Genomic DNA, 23174 nt, shown 5'->3' with positions numbered 1-23174 from the left:
CAATTTTGTGTAGCTAACTGCATTCTTGCATTATGTACGTAGGGTATAAATTAGGATTTAGTAGTAATAATAATAGTAGTAGTAGTATAGTTCAGATCAAATCAAATCCAATTGTATGTGTCACATGCGCCGAATACAACAGGTGTAGACCACAATCAATCAAATTTATTGATAAAGCCATTTCTACATCAGCCGATGTCACAAAGTGCTGTACAAAAACCCCAGCCTAAAACCCCAAACAGCAAGCAATGCAGATGTAGAAGCACGGTGGCTGGGAAAAACTCCCTAGAAAGGCCAGAACCTAGGAAGAAACCTAGAGAGGAACCAGGCTATGAGGGGTGGCCAGTCCTCTTCTGGCTGTGCCGGGTGGAGATTAGAAACCTAGAGAGGAACCAGGATATGAGGGGTGGCCAGTCCTCTTCTGGCTGTGCCGGGTGGAGAGGAACCAGGCTATGAGGGGTGGCCAGTCCTCTTCTGGCTGTGCCGGGTAGAGAGGAACCAGGATATGAGGGGTGGCCAGTCCTCTTCTGGCTGTGCCGGGTGGAGAGGAACCAGGCTATGAGGGGTGGCCAGTCCTCTTCTGGCTGTGCCGGGTGGAGAGGAACCAGGCTATGAGGGGTGGCCAGTCCTCTTCTGGCTGTGCCGGGTGGAGATTATAACAGAACATGGCCTAGATGTTCAAACGTTCATAGATGACCAGCAGGACCAGATAATAATAACCACAGTGGTTGACTTTACTGTGAAATGCTTACTTACAAGCCCTTAACCAATAGGGTTAAGAAAAATAGATACTTAATAAACTGAAGTTTAAAAAAAGTAACACAATAAAATAACAATAACGAGGCTATATACAGGGTGGTACCGGTACTGAGTCAATGTGGAGGCTATATACGGGGGTACCGGTAACGAGTCAATGTGCAGGGGAACCGGTTAGTCGAGGTAATTGAGGTAATTTGTACATGTAGGTAGAGTTAAAGTGACTAATATCAGCAAGTAGCAGCAGTGTAAAAACAAAGCGGGGGTTAATGTAAATAGTCCGGGTAGCCATTTGGTTAATTGCTCACCAGTCTTATGGCTTGGGGGTAAAAGCTGTTAAGGAGCCTTTTGGACCTAGACATGGTGCTACGGTACCGCTTGCCGTGCGGTAGCAGAGAGAACAGTCTATGACTTGGGTGACTGGAGTCTTTGACAGCTTTTGGGGCCCTTCCTCTGACACTGCCTGGTATCGAGGTCCTGGTTGGCAGGAAGCTTGGTCCTGGTGATGTACTGGGCCGTACGCACTACCCTCTGTAGCGCCAGTTGCCATACCAGGCGGTGATGTAACCGGTCAGGATGCTCTCAATGGTGCAGCTGTAGAAAGTTTTGAGCATCTGAGGACACATGTCAAATCTTTTCTGTCTCCTGAGGGGAAATTGGCGTTGTCGTTCCCTCTTCACGACTGACTTGGTGTGTTTGGACCATGATAGTTTGTTGAGGCATGAGGACTGCAGATGTGGCCAGGGCAATAAATTGAAATGTCTGTACTGTGAGATGCCTAAGACAGCTCTACAGGGAGACAGGACGGACAGCTGATCATCCTTGCAGTGGCAAACCATGTGTAACAACACCTGCACAGGATCGGTACATCCAAACATCACACCTGTGGGACAGGTACAGGATGGCAACAACAACTGCCTGAGTTACACCAGGAACGCACAATCCCTCCATCAGTGCTCAGACTGTCCACAATACACTGAGAGAGGCTGGACTGAGGGCTTGTAGGCCTGTTGTCTGGTGAGGACCTGCCTTACATCACCGGCAACAACGTCACCTATGGGCACAAATCCACCGTCGCTGGACTGGAACAAAGTGCCCTTCACTGACGAGTCGCGGTTTTGTCTCACCAGGGGTGATGGTCGGATTTGCGTTTATCATCACCGAGGCCTGTACTCTGGAGCGGGATCGATTTGGAGGTGGAGGGTCCGTCATGGTCTGGGGCGGTGTGTCACAGCATCATCGGACTGAGCTTGTTGTCATTGCAGGCAATCTCAACGCTGTGCTTTACAGGGAAGACATCCTCCTCCCTCATGTGGTACCCTTCCTGCAGGCTCATCCTGACATGACCATCCAGCGTGACAATGCCACCAGCCATACTGCTTGTTCTGTGCATGATTTCTTGCAAGACAGGAATGTCAGTGTGCTGCCAAGGCCAGCGAAGAGCCCGGATCTCAATCCCATTGAGCACGTCTTGGACCTGTTGGATCGGAGGGCGAGGGCTAGGGCCATTCCCCCCAGAAATGGCCGGGAACTTGCAGGTGCCTTGGTGGAAGAGTGGGGTAACATCTCACAGCAAGAACTGGCAAATCTGGTGCAGTCCATGAGGAGGAGATGAACTGCAGTACTTAATGCAGCTGGTGGCCACACCAGATACTGACTGTTACTTTTGATTTTGACCCCCCCTTTGTTCAGGGACACATTATTCCATTTCTGTTAGTCACATGTCTGTGGAACTTGTTCAGTTTATGTCTCAGTTGTTGAATCTTGTTATGTTCATACAAACATTTACACATGTTAAGTTTGCTGAAAATAAATGCAGTTGACAGTGAGAGGACGTTTCTGTTTTTGCTGAGTTTAGGTGTTCCTTTTGTCCAAGTGGGAAAGGGCAGTTAATACTATAGCCTTATAATACACTGACCCCTACAGGAATACACCTGCTACCGCACCCTAGTTAATACTATAGCCTTATAATACACTGACCCCTACAGGAATACACCTGCTACTGCACCCTAGTTAATACTATAGCCTTATAATACACTGACCCCCTACAGGAATACACCTGCTACTGCACCCTAGTTAATACTATAGCCTTATAATACACTGACCCCTACAGGAATACACCTGCTACTGCACCCTAGTTAATACTATAGCCTTATAATACACTGACCCCCTACAGGAATACACCTGCTACTGCACCCTAGTCTTATAGCCTTATAATACACTGACCCCTACAGGAATACACCTGCTACTGCAGGGTATGCTACTGCACCCTAGTTAATACTATAGTGTCAGAAGGTGATTGTAGCTGGGGCATGAAGTCAGGCGCAGGAGAGCAGAATGAGTGAGCAACGTACTTCACTCAAAATAAAGGCACAAGGTAAACAAATACACTTGACCAACAATAAACGGTAATCAATTACGCACGGGTGAAAACAGCACCCGTTGTAAACCAGCCATAAACGTACCGAATGAACATAGAAACAATCACGCATAAAAACATGGGGGAAACAGAGGGTTAAATACATGAACTTGTAATTGGGGAATGAAAGCAGGTGTGTAGAAAATAAAGACCAAAACAAATGGAAAATGAAAAGTGGATCAGCGATGGCTAGAAGACCGGTGACGTCACCTGCCGAATGCCGCCCAAACAAGGAGAGGGACCGACTTCGGCGGAAGTCGTAACAGTACCCCCCCCCTTGACGCACGGCTCCAGCAGCGTGCCGACACCGGCCTCGGGACGACCCGGAGGACAAGGCGCAGGGTGATCCGGATGGAGACGGTGGAAATCCCGCAGCATCGACGGGTCTAACATGTCATCCACCGGCACCCAGCATCTCTCCTCCGGACCGTACCCCTCCCACTCCACGAGGTACTGAAGGCCCCTCGCTCGACGCTTCGAATCCAGTATGGATCGAATTGCATATGCCAGGGCCACCTCGATGTCCAGAGGGGGCGGAGGAACCTCCCGCACCTCAGACTCATGGAGTGGACCAGCCAGCACCGGCCTGAGGAGAGACACATGGAACGAGGGGTTAATATGGTAATCAGGGGGGAGCTGTAACCTGTAACAAACCTCGTTCGGTCTCCTCAGGACTTTGAATGGCTCCACAAACCGCGGGCCCAGCTTCCGGCAGGGCAGGCGGAGGGGCAGGTTTCGGGTCGAGAGCCAGACCCGGTCTGCAGGCCCCGGTGTGAACACCTGGGGCCTCACTGCGGTGGCGATCTGCGCTGGTTTTCTGGCACCTCACGGCCCGCTGAAAGTGCACATGAGCGGCGTCCCATGTCTCCTCTGAGCGCCTAAACCAGTCGTCCACCGCAGGAGCCTTGATCTGGCTCTGACGCCAAGGCGCCAGAACCGGCTGGTACCCCAGTACGCACTGGAAGGGGAAGAGGTTAGTGGAGGAGTGGCGGAGTGAGTTCTGGGCCATCTCTGCCCAGGGCACATCTCTGCCCGGCCGGTCCTGGCAATAAGACCGCAGAAACCTACCCACATCCTGGTTCACTCTCCCCACCTACCCATTATTCCCGGGGTGAAAACCCGAGGTAAGGCTGACCGAGACCCCCAGACGCTCCATGAACGCCCTCCAGACCCTTGACGTGAACTGGGGACCTCGATCAGATACTATGTCCTCAGGCACCCCGTAGTGCCGGAAGATGTGTGTAAACAGGGCCTCCGCAGACTGTAGGGCTGTAGGGAGACTGGACAAAGGGAGGAGACGGCAGGACTTAGAAATCCGATCCACAACAACCAGGATCGTGGTGTTACCCTGTGAGGGAGGAAGATCCGTTAGGAAATCCACCGACAGGTGCGACCACGGCCGTTGTGGAACGGGTAAGGGTTGTAACTTCCCTCTGGGCATGTGCCTAGGGGACTTGCACTGGGCGCACACCGAGCAGGAGGAAACATAAACCCTCACGTCCTTAGCCAAAGTGGACCACCAGTACTTTCCAATAAGGCAGCGCACTGTCCGACCGATCCACGGATGACCAGAGGATGGTGACGTGTGGGCCCAATAGATCAAACGGTCGTGGACAACAGACGGAACGTACAGACAGCTGGACATTGGAGGGGGAACGGGCTCTGTACAAAAAGCCCGCTGGATGTCCGCGTCCAGCTCCCACACTACCGGTGCCACCAGGCAAGAGGCCGGGAGTATGGGGGTGTGATCCATGGGCCGCTCCTCTGTGTCAGTGTGTCTGCCTTCGCGTTCTGGGAACCTGGTCTGTAGGAAAGGGTGAAAACAAAACGGGTAAAAAAACATGGCCCACCTTGCCTGGCGAGGTTTCAGTCTCCTCGCCGCCCGGATGTACTCCAGAATGCGGCGGTCAGTCCAGATGAGAAAAGGGTGTTTAGCCCCCTCAAGCCAATGTCTCCACACCTTCAAGGCCTTGTCGACAGCCAACAGCTCCCGGTCCCCCACGTCATAGTTTCGCTCCGCCGGGCTGAGCTTCTTCGAATAGAAGGCAAAGGGGCGGAGCTTTGGTGGCTTTGGTGGCGTACCCGAGCGCTGAGAGAGCACGGCTCCTATCCCAGCTTCAGATGCGTCCACCTCCACTATGAACGCCAAAGAGGGATCCGGATGAGCCAGCACGGGAACCGAGGTAAACAGAGCCCTCAGGTGACCAAAAGCCCTGTCCGCCTCAGCCGACCACTGCAAACGCACCGGTCCCCCCTTCAGCAGTGAGGTAATGGGAGTCGCTACCTGACCAAAGCCCCGGATAAACCTCCGGTAGTAGTTGGGAAACCCTAGAAACCGCTGCACTTCCTTTACCGTGGTGGGAGCCGGCCAATTACGCACGGCTGAAATGCGGTCACTCTCCATTTCCACCCCTGAAGTTGAAATGCGATACCCTAGGAAGGAGACGGACTGTTGGAAGAACAGACATTTCTCAGCCTTGACGTACAGGTCATGCTCCAACAGTCGACCAAGCACCCTGCGCACCAGGGACACATGCTCGGCGCGTGTAGCGGAGTATATCAGGATGTCATCAATATACACCACTCGGCCATGCCCGTGCAGGTTCCTGAAAATCTCGTCTACAAAGGCCTGGAAGACTGATGGAGCATTCATCAACCCGTACGGCATGACGAGGTACTCATAGTGCCCTGAGGTGGTACTAAATGCCGTCTTCCACTCGTCTCCCTCCCGGATACGCACCAGGTTGTAAGCGCTCCTGAGATCCAATTTGGTGAAGAAGCGCGCCCCGTGCATTGACTCGATCGCACTGGCGATGAGCGGTAGCGGGTAACTGTACCTCACAGTGATCTTGTTGATACCTCGATAGTCAATACACGGGCGCAGACCTCCATCCTTCTTCTTCATAAAAAATAAACTCGAGGAGGCAGGTGTCCCCTGCCCCAGGGATTCGGAGACGTATGTTTCCATAGCCACGGTCTCCGCTTGTGAGAGGGGATACACGTGACTCCTGGGAAGTGCTGCGTCTACCAGGAGATTTATCGCACAATCCCCCCGTCGATGGGGTGGTAATTGAGTCGCCCTCTTCTTACAGAAGGCTAGAGCCAAATCGGCATATTCAGAGGGGATGCACACAGTGGAGACCTGGTCTGGACTTTCCACCGTGGTCGCACCAACGGAAACCCCTAAACACCTAGATGCTAGATGTTCTTTACCATTCGGCCATCAAATTTGCCACAAATGCTCCTTATAGGACACATCACTGCACTCTATACTCCTCTGTAAACTAGTCATCTCTGTATACCCGTTGCAAGACCCACTGGTTGATGCTTATTTATAAAACCCTCTTAGGCCTCACTCCCCCCTATCTGAGATATCTACTGCAGCCCTCATCCTCCCCATACAACACCCGTTCACTCCCCCCTATCTGAGATATCTACTGCAGCCCTCATCCTCCACATACAACACCCGTTCACTCCCCCCCTATCTGAGATATCTACTGCAGCCCTCATCCTCCACATACAACACCCGTTCACTCCCCCCTATCTGAGATATCTACTGCAGCCCTCATCCTCCACATACAACACCCGTTCACTCCCCCCCTATCTGAGATATCTACTGCAGCCCTCATCCTCCACATACAACACCCGTTCACTCCCCCCTATCTGAGATATCTACTGCAGCCCTCATCCTCCACATACAACACCCGTTCACTCCCCCCTATCTGAGATATCTACTGCAGCCCTCATCCTCCCCATACAGCACCCGTTCACTCCCCCCTATCTGAGATATCTACTGCAGCCCTCATCCTCCACATACAACACCCGTTCTGCCAGTCACATTCTGTTAAAGGTCCCCAAAGCACACACATCCCTGGGTCTCTCCTCTTTTCAGTTCGCTGCAGCTAGCGACTGGAACGAGCTGCAACAAACAGTCAAACTGGACAGTTTTATCTCAATCTCTTCATTCAAAGATTCAAACTTGGACACTCTTACTGACAGTTGTGGCTGCTTTGTGTGATGTATTATTGTTTCTACCTTCTTGCCCTTTGTGCTGTTGTCTATGCCCAATAATGTTTGTACCATGTTTTTGTGCTGCTACCATGTTGTGTTGCTACCATGTTGTTGTCATGTTGTGTTGTCATGTGTTGCTGCCTTGCTGTGTTGTTGTCTTAGGTCTCTCTTTATGTAGTGTTGTGTTGTCTCTCTTGTTGTATGTCCTATATTTGTATTATTATATTTATAATGCATTTATTTTATATATTATTTTACCCAAGGACCCCGGCCCCGCAGGAGGCCTTTTGCCTTTTGGTAGGCCGTCATTGTAAATAAGAATTTGTTCTTAACTGACTTGCCTAGTTAAATAAAGGTTAAATAAAGGTTAAATAAAGGTTAAATAAATAAAACATATACAGTTCTTGTAGTAGTAATATAGGTGTAGTAGTATAGTAGTAGTAGTAGTAGTAGTAGTAGTAGTATAGTAGTAGTAGTAGTAGTATAGTAGTAGAAGTAGTAGTATAGTAGTAGTATAGTAGTAGTATAGTAGTAGTATATTAGTAGTAGTATAGTAGTAGTATAGTAGTAGTAGTATAGTAGTAGTATAGTAGTAGTAGTATAGTAGTTGTATAGTAGTAGTATAGTAGTAGACATAGTAGTAGTATAGTAGTAGACATAGTAGTAGTATAGTAGTAGTAGTATAGTAGTAGACATAGTAGTAGTATAGTAGTAGTATAGTAGTAGTATAGTAGTAGTAGTATAGTAGTAGTATAGTAGTAGTGGTATAGTAGTAGTGGTATAGTAGTAGTAGTATAGTAGTAGTAGTATAGTAGTAGACATAGTAGTAGTATAGTAGTAGTAGTAGTAGTAGTATAGTAGTAGTATAGCAGTAGTATAGTAGTAGTATAGTAGTAGTAGTATAGTAGTAGTATAGTAGTAGTATATTAGTAGTAGTATAGTAGTAGCATAGTAGTAGTAGTATAGTAGTAGTATAGTAGTAGTAGTATAGTAGTTGTATAGTAGTAGTATAGTAGTAGACATAGTAGTAGTATAGTAGTAGACATAGTAGTAGTATAGTAGTAGTAGTAGTATAGTAGTAGACATAGTAGTAGTATAGTAGTAGTATAGTAGTAGTAGTATAGTAGTAGTATAGTAGTAGTGGTATAGTAGTAGTAGTAGTAGTAGTAGTATAGTAGTAGTAGTATAGTAGTAGTATAGTAGTAGACATAGTAGTAGTATAGTAGTAGTATAGTAGTAGTATAGTAGTAGTATAGCAGTAGTATAGTAGTAGTATAGTAGTAGTATAGTAGTAGTAGTATAGTAGTAGTAGTATAGTAGTAGTATAGTAGTAGTAGTAGTAGTATAGTAGTAGTATAGTAGTAGTATAGTAGTAGTAGTATAGTAGTAGTATAGTAGTAGTAGTATAGTAGTAGTATAGTAGTAGTATAGTAGTAGTAGTATGGTAGTAGTAGTATAGTAGTAGTATAGTAGTAGTATAGTAGTAGTACAGTAGTAGTAGTATAGTGGTAGTATAGTAGTAGTATAGTAGTAGTAGTATAGTAGTAGTATAGTAGTAGTAGTATAGTAGTAGTATTGTAGTAGTAGTATAGTAGTAGTAGTGTAGTAGTAGTAGTAGTATAGTAGTAGTATAGTAGTAGTATAGTAGTAGTATAGTAGTAGTAGTATGGTAGTGGTATAGTAGTAGTAGTATAGTAGTAGTAGTATAGTAGTAGTATAGTAGTAGTAGTATAGTAGTAGTATAGTAGTAGTATAGTAGTAGTAGTATAGTAGTAGTATAGTAGTAGTAGTATAGTAGTAGTAGTATAGTAGTAGTATAGTTGTTGTTGTTGTGTTTACCGGCCTGTTTATTTCCTTCCGCAGTCAGCAGCCTGCCCGCTTCAGTAACCGATGCCTGCAGACGATTGGCCGCTGTTGGCCACACCTCCGCGTGCTCAGTGTGGGCGGGGCTGGCTGTAACATTCAGGGATTGTCCTTACTGGGTGAGTGACAGATACAGTCTATACCAAGAGGTTGATTGGTCTGTATGGCTGAGTGACAGATACAGTCTATACCAGAGGTTGATTGGTCTGTCTGGCTGAGTGACAGATACAGTCTATACCAGAGGTTGATTGGTCTGTCTGGCTGAGTGACAGATACAGTCTATACCAGAGGTTGATTGGTCGGTTGGTCTGCCTGGCTGAGTGACAGATACAGTCTATACCAGAGGTTGATTGGTCGGTTGGTCTGTCTGGCTGAGTGACAGTTACAGTCTACACCAGAGGTTGATTGGTCTGCCTGGCTGAGTGACAGATACAGTCTATACCAGAGGTTGATTGGTCTGTATGGCTGAGTGACAGATACAGTCTATACCAGAGGTTGATTGGTCGGTTGGTCTGCCTGGCTGAGTGACAGATACAGTCTATACCAGAGGTTGATTGGTCGGTTGGTCTGTCTGGCTGAGTGACAGATACAGTCTATACCAGAGGTTGATTGGTCTGTATGGCTGAGTGACAGATACAGTCTATGCCAGAGGTTGATTGGTCTGTATGGCTGAGTGACAGATACAGTCTATACCAGAGGTTGATTGGTCGGTTGGTCTGCCTGGCTGAGTGACAGATACAGTCTATACCAGAGGTTGATTGGTCGGTTGGTCTGCCTGGCTGAGTGACAGATACAGTCTATACCAGAGGTTGATTGGTCTGCCTGGCTGAGTGACAGATACAGTCTATACCAGAGGTTGATTGGTCTGTATGGCTGAGTGACAGTTACAGTCTATACCAGAGGTTGATTGGTCTGTCTGGCTGAGTTGTGTTGTGTTTCTGTTAAGTCTAAGCTTCTCTCTCCCTGTAGTTCATAGCTGTGTGGGTTAGTTGTGTTTTGTCTCTGTTAAGTCTAAGCTTCTCTCTCTCCCTGTAGTTCATAGCTGTGTGGGTTAGTTGTGTTTTGTCTCTGTTAAGTCTAAGCTTCTCTCCCCCTGTAGTTCGTAGGTGCGTGGGTCTCCAGGTATTGGAGTTGGAGCGTGTTGCCGAGTTGGGCCAGAAGGGGGCAGCAGAGCTGTGTAGAGAAGGACTACAGAATCTGGAGACTCTCCTACTCACCTCTACTCCGGTTACACCTGAAGCACTGCTGCACTTTAACAGTGAGTCACTGACCTCGGACCCCTAACCCCTGACCCCCAAAATACCAACTTTTCCTTTCTCAGTAGTGACCTCTCCCCCGTCCTCTCTATGTTTTAGATGTATGCCGTAATCTCAGGTCCATCATAGTGCAGATTGGGATCACGGACCACTTCGAGGAGACAGACAGTCCTGAAGCTAAGAGACAGTACAATGAGATGGTCAACAAGTTACAGGTAAATTAACTTTTATCCATGCAGCCTATTTCCCTAAAATGCATTACCTTTGACCAGAGGACAAGAGGTCAAATCCAGTAGAATCAAATAATGCCAGTTAAAGTCACAACACTTTATACTGTATATACAGATAAAGTCACAACACTTTATACTGTAAATACAGCTAATGTCACAACACTTGATACTGTAAATACAGCTAATGTCACAACACTTTATACTGTAAATACAGCTAATGTCACAACACTCTATACTGTAAATACAGCTAATGTCACAACACTTTATACTGTAAATACAGCTAATGTCACAACACTCTATACTGTAAATACAGCTAATGTCACAACACTTGATACTGTAAATACAGCTAATGTCACAACACTTGATACTGTAAATACAGCTAAAGTCACAACACTTTATACTGTAAATACAGCTAAAGTCACAACACTTTATACTGTAAATACAGCTAATGTCACAACACTTGATACTGTAAATACAGCTAATGTCACAACACTTGATACTGTAAATACAGCTAAAGTCACAACACTTTATACTGTAAATACAGCTAATGTCACAACACTCTATACTGTAAATACAGCTAATGTCACAACACTTTATACTGTAAATACAGCTAATGTCACAACACTTTATACTGTAAATACAGCTAATGTCACAACACTTTATACTGTAAATACAGCTAATGTCACAACACTTTATACTGTAAATACAGCTAATGTCACAACACTCTATACTGTAAATACAGCTAATGTCACAACACTTTATACTGTAAATACAGCTAAAGTCACAACACTTTATACTGTATATACAGTTAATGTCGGAAGTTTACATTCACCTCAGCCAAATACATTTAAACTCAGTTTTTCCACAATTCCTGACATTTAATCCTAGTAAAAATTCCGTTTTAAGGTCAGTTAGGATCACCACTTTCATTTAAGAATGTGAAATGTCAGAATAATAGTAGAGAGAATGATTTATTTCAGCTTTTATTTCTTTCATCACATTCCCAGTGGGTCAGAAGTTTACATCCACTCAATTAGTATTTGGTAGCATTGCCTTTAAATTGTTTAACTTGGGTCAAACGTTTCGGGTAGCGTTCCACAAGCTTCCCACAATAAGCTTCCCACCCTAACCCATTCCTCCTGACAGAGCTGGTGTAACTGAGTCAGGTTTGTAGGCCTCCTTGCTCGCACACGCTTTTTCAGTTCTGCCCACCCATTTTCTATAGGATTGTGGTCAGGGCTTTGTGATGGCCACTCCAATACCTTGACTTTGTTGTTCTTAAGCCATTTTGCCACAACTTTGGAAGTATGCTTGGGGTCATTGTCCATTTGGAAGACCCATTTGCGACAAAGCTTTAACTTCCTGACTGATGTCTTGAGATGTTGCTTCAATATATCCACATCATTTTCCTGCCTCATGATGCCATCTATTTTGTGAAGTGCACCAGTCCCTCCTGTAGCAAAGCACCCCCCACAACATGATGCTGCCACCCCCGTACTTCACGGTTGGGATGGTGTTCTTCGGCTTGCAAGCCTCCCCCTTTTTCCTCCAAACATAACGATGGTCATTATGGCCAAACAGTTCTATTTTTGTTTCATCAGACCAGAGGACATTTCTCCAGAAAGTACAATCTTTGTCCCCATGTGCAGTTGCAAACCGTAGTTTGGCTTTTTTATGGCGGTTTTGAAGCAGTGGCTTCTTCCTTGCTGAGTGGCCTTTCAGGTTATGTCGATATAGGACTCGTTTTACTGTGGATATAGATACTTTTGTACCTGTTTCCTCCAGCATCTTCACATGGTCCTTTGCTGTTGTTCTGGGATTGATTTGCACTTTTCGAACCAAAGTACGTTCATCTCTAGGAGACAGAACACGTCTCCTTCCTGAGCGGTATGACGGCTGCATGGTCCCATGGTGTTTATACTTGCGTACTATTGTTTGTACAGATGAATGTGGTACCTTCAGGCGTTTGGAAATTGCTCCCAAGGATGAATCAGACTTGTGGAGGTCTACAATTTTGTTTCTGAGGTGGATTTCTTTTGATTTCCCCATGATGTCAAGCAAAGAGGCACTGAGTTTGAAGGTAGGCCTTGAAATACATCCACAGGTACACCTCCAATTGACTCAAATGATGTCAATTAGCCTATCAGAAGCTTCTAAAGCCATACCATATTTTTCTGGAATTTTCCAAGCGGTTTAAAGGCACAGTCAACTTAGTGTATGTAAACTTCTGACCCACTGGAATTGTGATACAGTGAATTATAAGTGAAACAATCTGTCTGTAAACAATTGTTGGAAAAAGTACTTGTGTCACGCACAAAGTAGATGTCTTAACCGACTTGCCAAAACTATAGTTTGTTAACAAGAAATTTGTGGAGTGGTTGAAAAACGAGTTTTAATGATTCCAACCTAAGTGGATGTAAACTTCCGACTTCAACTGTATATTGTTGTCTCTCCTACAGGCCCTTAAGAAGAGACCAGGTCTGTCTGAAGTGTTGCAGATCAAAGCTGACGTTTCCGTTTGACCTCTTCCTCCTCTTCCTCGTCTTCTTCCTCCTCCCCTTACATCTCACTGACCTGTCAGTCACACAGCCAATCAGCGAGTCCGGAAGCGAACCTCAACAACCGGTCAGTCTTGTGACACATTTGCCAACCAATCCGAAGATACAGCATCCTGGAGAGAAGAAGCAATCAGCCAATAGGAATCACACAGACATGAAGATGACAAATCAGACGTCAGTTGTGAAGCTGCTGAGTCCAGAGATTTTTCCGGCATAACAGCATCGTGCTATATTACTGTGATGTAACAGAGACTTTACCCATACAACACACACACACACACACACACACACACACACACACACACACACACACACACACACACACACACACACACACACACACACACACACACACACAGACAGACAGACAGACAGACAGACAGACAGACAGACAGACAGACAGACAGACAGACAGACAAGTGCGTTCCTCAGTGAGTTAGGGGGGGTTAGCAGTCTTAGGGGGGGTTAGCAGTCTTAGGGGGGGTTAGCAGTCTTAGGGGGGGTTAGCAGTCTTACGGGGGTTAGCAGTCTTAGGGGGGGTTAGCAGTCTTAGGGGGGGTTAGCAGTCTTAGGGGGGTTAGCAGTCTTAGGGGGTTAGCAGTCTTAGGGGGTTAGCAGTCTTAGGGGGGTTAGCAGTCTTAGGGGGGTAAGCAGTCTTAGGGGGTTAGCAGTAATTGGGGGTTAGCAGTCTCAGGGGGGGTTAGCAGTCTTAGGGGGGGTTAGCAGTAATTGGGGGTTAGCAGTCTTAGGGGGGGTTAGCAGTCTTAGGGGGGTAGCAGTCTTAGGGGGGTTAGCAGTCTCAGGGGGGGTTAGCAGTCTTAGGGGGGGTTAGCAGTAATTGGGGGTTAGCAGTCTTAGGGGGGGTTAGCAGTCTTAGGGGGCGTTAGCCGTCTTAGGGGGGGTTGGCAGTCTAAGGGGGGTTAGCAGTCTAAGGGGGGTTAGCAGTCTTAGGGGGGTTAGCAGTCTTAGGGGGGTTAGCAGTCTTAGGGGGGTAGCAGTCTTAGGGGGGTTAGCAGTCTAAGGGGGGTTAGCAGTCTTAGGGTGGTTAGCAGTCTTAGGGGGGTTAGCAGTCTTAGGGGGGTTAGCAGTCTTAGGGGGGGTTAGCAGTCTTACGGGGGTTAGCAGTCTTACGGGGGGTTGGCAGTCTTAGGGGGGTTAGCAGTCTTAGGGGGGGTTAGCAGTCTTACGGGGGTTAGCAGTCTTACGGGGGTTAGCAGTCTTAGGGGGGGTTAGCAGTCTTACGGGGGTTAGCAGACTTAGGGGGGTTAGCAGTCTTAGGGGGGGTTAGCAGTCTTAGGGGGGGTTAGCAGTCTTAGGGGGTTAGCAGTCTTAGGGGGGTTAGCAGTCTTAGGGGGGGTTAGCAGTCTTAGGGGGGGTTAGCAGTCTTAGGGGGGTTAGCAGTCTTAGGGGGGGTTAGCAATCTAAGGGGGGTTAGCAGTCTTACGGGATTTTCACATACATTCCTCTATAAAGAACTGATCTCACTCCTCTTTAGAGAACTGATCTCACTCCTCTTTAAAGAACTGATCTCACTCCTCTTTAAAGAACTGATCTCACTCCTCTTTAAAGAACTGATCTCACTCCTCTATAAAGAACTGATCTCACTCCTCTTTAAAGAACTGATCTCACTCCTCTATAAAGAACTGATCTCACTCCTCTCTAAAATAACTGATCTCAGTCCTCTTTATAGAACTGATCTCAGTCCTCTATAAAGAACTGATCTCACTCCTCTTTATAGAACTGATCTCACTTCTCTCTAAAAGAACTCATCTCAGTCCTCTTTAAAGAACTGATCTCAGTCCTCTATAAAAGAACTGATCTCACTCCTCTATAAAGATCTGATCTCACTCCTCTATAAAAGAACTGATCTCAGTCCTCTTTAAAGAACTTATCTCACTCCTCTATACAGAACTGATCTCACTCCTCTTTAAACAACTGATCTCACTCCTCTATAAAGAAATGATCTCACTCCTCTTTAAAGAACTGATCTCAGTCCTCTTTAAAGAACTGATCTCACTCCTCTTTAAAGATCTGATCTCACTCCTCTTTAAAGAACTGATCTCAGTCCTCTTTAAAGAACTGATCTCACTCGTCTTTAAAGAACTGATCTCACTCCTCTTTAAAGAACTGATCTCAGTCCTCTATAAAGAACTGATCTCACTCCTCTTTAAAGAACTGATCTCACTCCTCTATAAAGAACTGATCTCAGTCCTCTTTAAAGAACTGATCTCACTCCTCTTTAAAGAACTGATCTCACTCCTCTATAAAGAACTGATCTCACTCCTCTTTAAAGATCTGATCTCAGTCCTCTATAAAGAACTGATCTCACTCCTCTTTAAAGAACTGATCTCACTCCTCTTTAAAGAACTGATCTCACTCCTCTTTAAAGAACTGATCTCACTCCTCTCTAAAGAACTGATCTCACTCCTCTTTAAAGAACTGATCTCACTCCTCTTTAAAGAACTGATCTCACTCCTCTTTAAAGAACTGATCTCACTCCTCTATAAAGAACTGATCTCACTCCTCTTTAAAGATCTGATCTCACTCCTCTTTAAAGAACTGATCTCACTCCTCTTTAAAGAACTGATCTCACTCCTCTTTAAAGAACTGATCTCACTCCTCTTTAAAGAACTGATCTCACTCCTCTATAAAGAACTGATCTCACTCCTCTTTAAAGAACTGATCTCACTCCTCTTTAAAGAACTGATCTCACTCCTCTTTAAAGAACTGATCTCACTCCTCTATAAAGAACTGATCTCACTCCTCTTTAAAGAACTGATCTCACTCCTCTTTAAAGAACTGATCTCACTCCTCTTTAAAGAACTGATCTCACTCCTCTTTAAAGAACTGATCTCACTCCTCTATAAAGAACTGATCTCACTCCTCTATAAAGAACTGATCTCACTCCTCTATAAAGAACTGATCTCACTCCTCTTTAAAGAACTGATCTCACTCCTCTTTAAAGAACTGATCTCACTCCTCTATAAAGAACTGATCTCACTCCTCTATAAAGAACTGATCTCACTCCTCTATAAAGAACTGATCTCAGTCCTCTATAAAATAACTGATCTCACTCCTCTTTAAAGTGAACTCTGGAGTTAAAAAAAGCTAAATAACTCAGTGATCTGTAAATTCACACTGCCCTTGAATGAATGAGGACTCAACTCTTTTGCAAGTTTACTTCACCTATTTTGTGGTACGAGTCCGCTTTGCATTCACATTGATATGTTTAGAAAGGAACCGAGATCTTTTTCCAACATTCACTCAAAGCACTCTGGGTTTTTACAAAGTGCAGGACAAGCCGTTCTATCGGAATGTGTTATCTCACAGCTAGATATACCTACTTACATTTTGGAAGCTAATAGATTTAGTTAAAAAAAAAAAAATGCATTTAGTTTAAAAATGAGACATAATAATTGTAATCAGAAGATACTATTAACATGTAAATATTATTGCTAAGAGAATCAATAGCAGAAAAATAACTGCAGATGAAATGTTGCTGTAACTGAACTTTGTACACCCAATTTAGGCTACTGCCCCTTTAAGAAATACAGTATAATTAATTGTGCACCCCATGTTGTGATTCTACCAAATATGGTGTGGTATCCTCACACTATTCAAACCCCACAAAACAATAAACAGCTTATGAAAACACACTTAGTTTGACAATCTTTTCGGTTTAACGTTAAACTCTGTTGTTCCTGTTCTTCCTGCCTGGACACCTGACGTAACATTCCTAATACACCTGGTGGGATACACTCCTAATACACCTGGTGGGATACACTCCTAATACACCTGGTGGGATACACTCCTAATACACCTGGTGGGATACACTCCTAATACACCTGGTGGGATACACTCCTAATACACCTGCTGGGATACACTCCTAATACACCTGGTGGGATACACTCCTAATACACCTGGTGGGATACACTCCTAATACACCTGGTGGGATGCACTCCTAATACACCTGGTGGGATACACTCCTAATACACCTGGTGGGATGCACTCCTAATACACCTGGTGGGATACACTCCTAATACACCTGGTGGGATACACTCCTAATACACCTGGTGGGATACACTCCTAATACACCTGGTGGGATACACTCCTAATACACCTGGTGGGATGCACTCCTAATACACCTGGTGGGATACACTCCTAATACACCTGGTGGGATACACTCCTAATACACCTGGTGGGATACACTCCTAATACACCTGGTGGGATACACTCCTAATACACCTGGTGGGATGCACTCCTAATACACCTGGTGGGATACACTCCTAATACACCTGGTGGGATACACTCCTAATACACCTGGTGGGATACACTCCTAATACACCTGGTGGGATACACTCCTAATACACCTGGTGGGATACACTCCTAATACACTGGACGAAACACTCCTAATACACCTGGTCCTGGTGGGATGGATTAATCACGGATGAGTAGATATACACCTGGTGGGATGGTTTAATCACAGATCAGTAGATATACACCTGGTGGGATGGTTTAATCACAGATCAGTAGATATACACCTGGTGGGATGGTTTAATCACGGATCAGTAGATATACACCTGGTGGGATGGATTAATCACAGATCAGTAGATATACACCTGGTGGGATACACTCCTAATACACCTGGTGGGATACACTCCTAATACACCTGGTGGGATACACTCCTAATACACCTGGTGGGATACACTCCTAATACACCTGCTGGGATACACTCCTAATACACCTGGTGGGATACACTCCTAATACACCTGGTGGGATACACTCCTAATACACCTGGTGGGATGCACTCCTAATACACCTGGTGGGATACACTCCTAATACACCTGGTGGGATACACTCCTAATACACCTGGTGGGATGCACTCCTAATACACCTGGTGGGATGCACTCCTAATACACCTGGTGGGATACACTCCTAATACACCTGGTGGGATACACTCCTAATACACCTGGTGGGATACACTCCTAATACACCTGGTGGGATACACTCCTAATACACCTGGTGGGATACACTCCTAATACACCTGGTGGGATGGATTAATCACGGATCAGTAGATATACACCTGGTGGGATGGATTAATCACAGATCAGTAGTAACACTCCTAATACACCTGGTGGGATGGTTTAATCACAGATCAGTAGATATACACCTGGTGGGATGGATTAATCACAGATAAGTAGATATACACCTGGTGGGATGGTTTAATCACGGATCAGTAGATATACACCTGATGGGATGGTTTAATCACGGATCAGTAGTAACACTCCTAATACACCTGGTGGGATGGATTAATCACGGATCAGTAGATATACACCTGGTGGGATGGATTAATCACAGATCAGTAGATATACACCTGGTGGGATGGATTAATCACGGATCAGTAGATATACACCTGGTGGGATGGTTTAATCACGGATCAGTAGATATACACCTGGTGGGATGGTTTAATCACGGATCAGTAGATATACACCTGGTGGGATGGATTAATCACAGATCAGTAGATATACACCTGGTGGGATGGATTAATCACAGATAAGTAGATATACACCTGGTGGGATGGTTTAATCACGGATCAGTAGATATACACCTGGTGGGATGGATTAATCACAGATCAGTAGATATACACCTGGTGGGATGGATTAATCACGGATCAGTAGATATACACCTGGTGGGATGGTTTAATCATAGATCAGTAGATATACACCTGGTGGGATGGTTTAATCACAGATCAGTAGTAAGACTCCTAAAGACTCCAGCTCTACTGGTCTTCCTGGAACCACTCTGGAACCACTCTGGAACCACGCTGGAACCACTCTGGAACCACTGGAACCACGCTGGAACCACGCTGGAACCACGCTGGAACCACTCTGGAACCACCCTGGAACCACGCTGGAACCACTCTGGAACCACTCTGGAACCACGCTGGAACCACTCTGGAACTACCCTGGAACCACTCTGGAACCACTCTGGAACCACTCTGGAACCACGCTGGAACCACTCTGGAACCAAGCTGGAACCACTCTGGAACCACCCTGGAACCACGCTGGAACCACGATGGAACCACGATGGAACCACTCTGGAACCACTCTGGAACCACCCTGGAACCACGCTGGAACCACGATGGAACCGCGATGGAACCACTCTGGAACCACTCTGGAACCACACTGGAACCACTCTGGAACCACGCTGGAACCACTCTGGAACCACTCTGGAACCACGCTGGAACCACTCTGGAACCACTCTGGAACCACTCTGGAACCACGCTGGAACCACTCTGGAGCCACCCTGGAACCACGCTGGAACCACGCTGGAACCACGCTGGAACCACGCTGGAACCACCCTGGAACCACTCTGGAACCACGCTGGAACCACTCTGGAACTACGCTGGAACCACTCTGGAACCACCCTGGAACCACGCTGGAACCACTCTGGAACCACTCTGGAACCACGCTGGAACCACGCTGGAACCACGCTGGAACCACCCTGGAACCACGCTGGAACCACCCTGGAACCACTCTGGAACCACGCTGGAACCACTCTGGAACTACGCTGGAACCACTCTGGAACCACCCTGGAACCACGCTGGAACCACTCTGGAACCACGCTGGAACCACTCTGGAACCACCCTGGAACCACGCTGGAACCACCCTGGAACCACCCTGGGACCACTCTGGAACCACGCTGGAACCACTCTGGAACCACGCTGGAACCACTCTGGAACCACGCTGGAACCACGCTGGAACCACTCTGGAACCACCCTGGAACCACGCTGGAACCACCCTGGAACCACCCTGGAACCACTCTGGAACCACGCTGGAACCACTCTGGAACCACGCTGGAACCAAGCTGGAACCACTCTGGAACCACCCTGGAACCACGCTGGAACCACTCTGGAACCACGATGGAACCACTCTGGAACCACGCTGGAACCACCCTGGAACCACGCTGGAACCACTCTGGAACCACTCTGGAACCACGCTGGAACCACGCTGGAACCACTCTGGAACCATGCTGGAACCACTCTGGAACCACTCTGGAACCATGCTGGAACCACTCTGGAACCACTCTGGAACCACTCTGGAACCACTCTGGAACCACGCTGGAACCACTCTGGAACCACTCTGGAACCACGCTGGAACCACTCTGGAACCACCCTGGAACCACGCTGGAACCACTCTGGAACCACCCTGGAACCACGCTGGAACCACTCTGGAACCACCCTGGAACCACTCTGGAACCACTCTGGAACCACTCTGGAACCACTCTGGAACCACGCTGGAACCACCCTGGAACCACGCTGGAACCACTCTGGAACCACGATGGAACCACGCTGGAACCACTCTGGAACCACCCTGGAACCACGCTGGAACCACTCTGGAACCACCCTGGAACCACTCTGGAACCATGCTGGAAAGGACAATGGGGCAGATTCCGAGCTGAGTTAAGCGTGTGTAATGACATCATCTTAGTGACATCATCTTAGTGACATCATCTTAGTGACATCATCTTAGTGACATCCTGTTAGTGACATCATCTTAGTGACATCATCTTAGTGACATCCTCTTAATGACATCATCTTATTGACATCATCTTAGTGACATCATCTTAGTGACATCCTCTCAGTGACATCATCTTAGTGACATCATCTTAGTGACATCATCTTAGTGACATCCTCTTAATGACATCATCTTAGTGACATCATCTTAGTGACATCACCTCAAGAGAGATAAAACCACAGATAAGTGGTGGAGTTGTTTCGTACTGATCCGCATGTGATGACCGTAACATCGGACGTAGGACTCAGGCTACAACAGAAGAATTACTGAGTATAAATAAACAATATAAGCTGTTTTCAAAATGTGTGCAGAAACCCAGACACCTTAGGCGTTCCGTCAACGGGACAGTTGTAAATCATGTAGCGTCGCGTGTCATGATCGCACATTTTAGAGAAACAACAAACGTCGATACATATAAGTGTCTTATGTCGTCTGTGTCAAGCCCTGGCCATAGAGAGGGTTTTTATTCTCTATTTTGGTTAGGCCAGGGTGTGACTAGGGTGGGAATTCTATGTCCCTTTTTCTATGTTTTGTTTTTCTTTGTTTTGGCCGGGTATGGTTCTCAATTAGGGACAGCTGTAGATCGTTGTCTCTGATTGGGAGCCATACTTAAGGCAGCCTGTTTTCCTTTGGGTTTTGGTGGGTGGTTACTTTCTGTTTAGTTCATGTTCCATGACAGAACTGTTTTCTGTCTTGTGTTTTTCAACCTAGACAGAGCTGTTGCGTTTTGTTCCACTTTAAATAACATCATGAACACTAACCACGCTGCACCTTGGTCGAATCCTTCGAACAGCCGTTACAGTCTGAAAGCTTAAATTCTTGTTAATATAACTGCACTGTCCAATTTACAGTAGCTATTACTGCGAAAAAAATGCCATGCTATTGTTTAAGGAGAGCTCCTAACAACAAAACACTTATATTTCACCGCGACAGGTTTGATAAATTCACCTCTGAAGGTGAAATGTGTACTTACATTCTGAAATCTTGCTCTGATTTATCATCCAAAGTGTCCCAGAGATAACATGAAGTGTCGTTTTGTTAGATAAAATCCTTTTTCATATCCTAAAAAGGTCCATACAGCATGCACGATCGATTTTGTATTTACACTCGTTCAATTTGCAAAGAAAGGAATCTGTGGAAATCTAACCCTAAACGTTGTTTAAACCTGTCAAATCACATTCGTATTTATTCCTCAGAGATCCTAGAACGTAACCAGACTTCACTATATCATTAGGAGTGTAGTATATCCTATAGGACACCATGTTTGGTCAGAGAGCGACGACTTCATGGCACACCGATGACGTGGGCGGTCTTCACTTGATTGACTCTAACTTTGTCATATAAGCACCAATCGGGGTCAACTAGATAGCCAATGAGCTGGGCTTTACGGGAGTATCTGTCGCACAATTTTGCTGCTAACCTTGCGCGACAGCAAGCCTTTTCCTTTTGGACAAAAATGTCAAGAATATGGAGAGTTATGAAGTTATGAAAACTGGGTGTTTTGCAAATGTTGAACTTACAATATGGCTACTAAGTCCAAGTATACAGATTTGACAATATTCTTGCAGAAAAAAATTCATATAAATGTAAATGTGTCCTTCACGATTTGCTCAAATGTACCTGGGTGACTTCACACTAAATGTCATGTAGCTCGCTCATACTTCAAAGTTATCAGTCTGAAACTTTGCAAATACACTGCTGCCCTCTTGTGGACACCATCGAAATTACAACCAGAGTGATGGCTAGAACTGGGACCTTTCTCTTGCATTTCAAAGATGGTGGTAGAGTTTTTCTTTTTTTTAAATTGTTGTTTTTTTCTTACTATTTTCTTCTACCAGATCTATTGTGTTATATTCTCCTACATTCAACTCACATTTCCACAAACTTCAAAGTGTTTCCTTTCAAATGTGACTAAAATGTTAATGTGACAAAAAATTTGCTAGATAGCTACCCAACAACTGTAGCAACATATCTGAGAGACAACCAGTGCTCATTTCGCAACTTTATTTATGTTTTCAATAAACAACGGAGAATAAATATGGTTTACATGTTGGTTTTGTTGCTTAAACAACAAACCCATCTTTGTCCGGAAACCCCCTCGGGGCCTTATGCTGCGTTCATAACATCTCCTAAATTCGGAAACAAAGGAGCAGATTGTGGAATTCATTAGGAAGCAGACTGGACACGACACCATCCTCGTGGACGCTCAACTGAGCGCACCATTGGGTGAACACTGCCTGCCCTCCAGGAAACCTACAACGCCAGGTGTCGCAGGAAGGCCAGGAAGATAATCGGGGACCCCAGCAACCTGAGCCACGGCATGTTCTCGCCGCTTCCATCAATCAGACGCGGGCAGTACAGGAGCATCAGGGTGAATACTGGAAGACTGGCAAGTAGCTTCTATCCCCAGACCATCAGGCTGCTGAATAGACACCACTAGTCAGCTGTTTCTACCATCAGGCTGCTGAATAGACACCACTAGTCAGCTGTTTCTACCCCCAGAC

At 46.0% G+C, this 23174-nt stretch overlaps 1 protein-coding gene across 1 annotated transcript in view; it reads left to right on the top strand.

Annotated features, from left to right (window-relative positions):
* The window catches only part of LOC106592140 (F-box only protein 41), a 32914-nt gene extending 19374 nt beyond the window's left edge, over positions 1 to 13540 (top strand). Inside the window, exons 5-8 of the mRNA XM_082977302.1 lie at positions 9050 to 9168; positions 10149 to 10307; positions 10405 to 10520; positions 12995 to 13540. Coding sequence (XP_082833428.1) covers positions 9050 to 9168; positions 10149 to 10307; positions 10405 to 10520; positions 12995 to 13057 — 457 coding nt within the window. The 3' untranslated portion in view covers positions 13058 to 13540. The remainder of the gene's footprint in view (positions 1 to 9049; positions 9169 to 10148; positions 10308 to 10404; positions 10521 to 12994) is intronic.
* Positions 13541 to 23174: the final 9634 nt, after the last annotated feature.

The sequence above is a fragment of the Salmo salar genome, chromosome 07 (assembly GCF_965601325.2).
Source record: "Salmo salar chromosome 07, fSalSal1, whole genome shotgun sequence".
Classification (NCBI taxonomy): domain Eukaryota; kingdom Metazoa; phylum Chordata; class Actinopteri; order Salmoniformes; family Salmonidae; genus Salmo; species Salmo salar.
The sequence above is the reverse complement of the archived record's forward strand: the minus strand, read 5'-3'. Positions and strand labels throughout refer to the sequence as shown.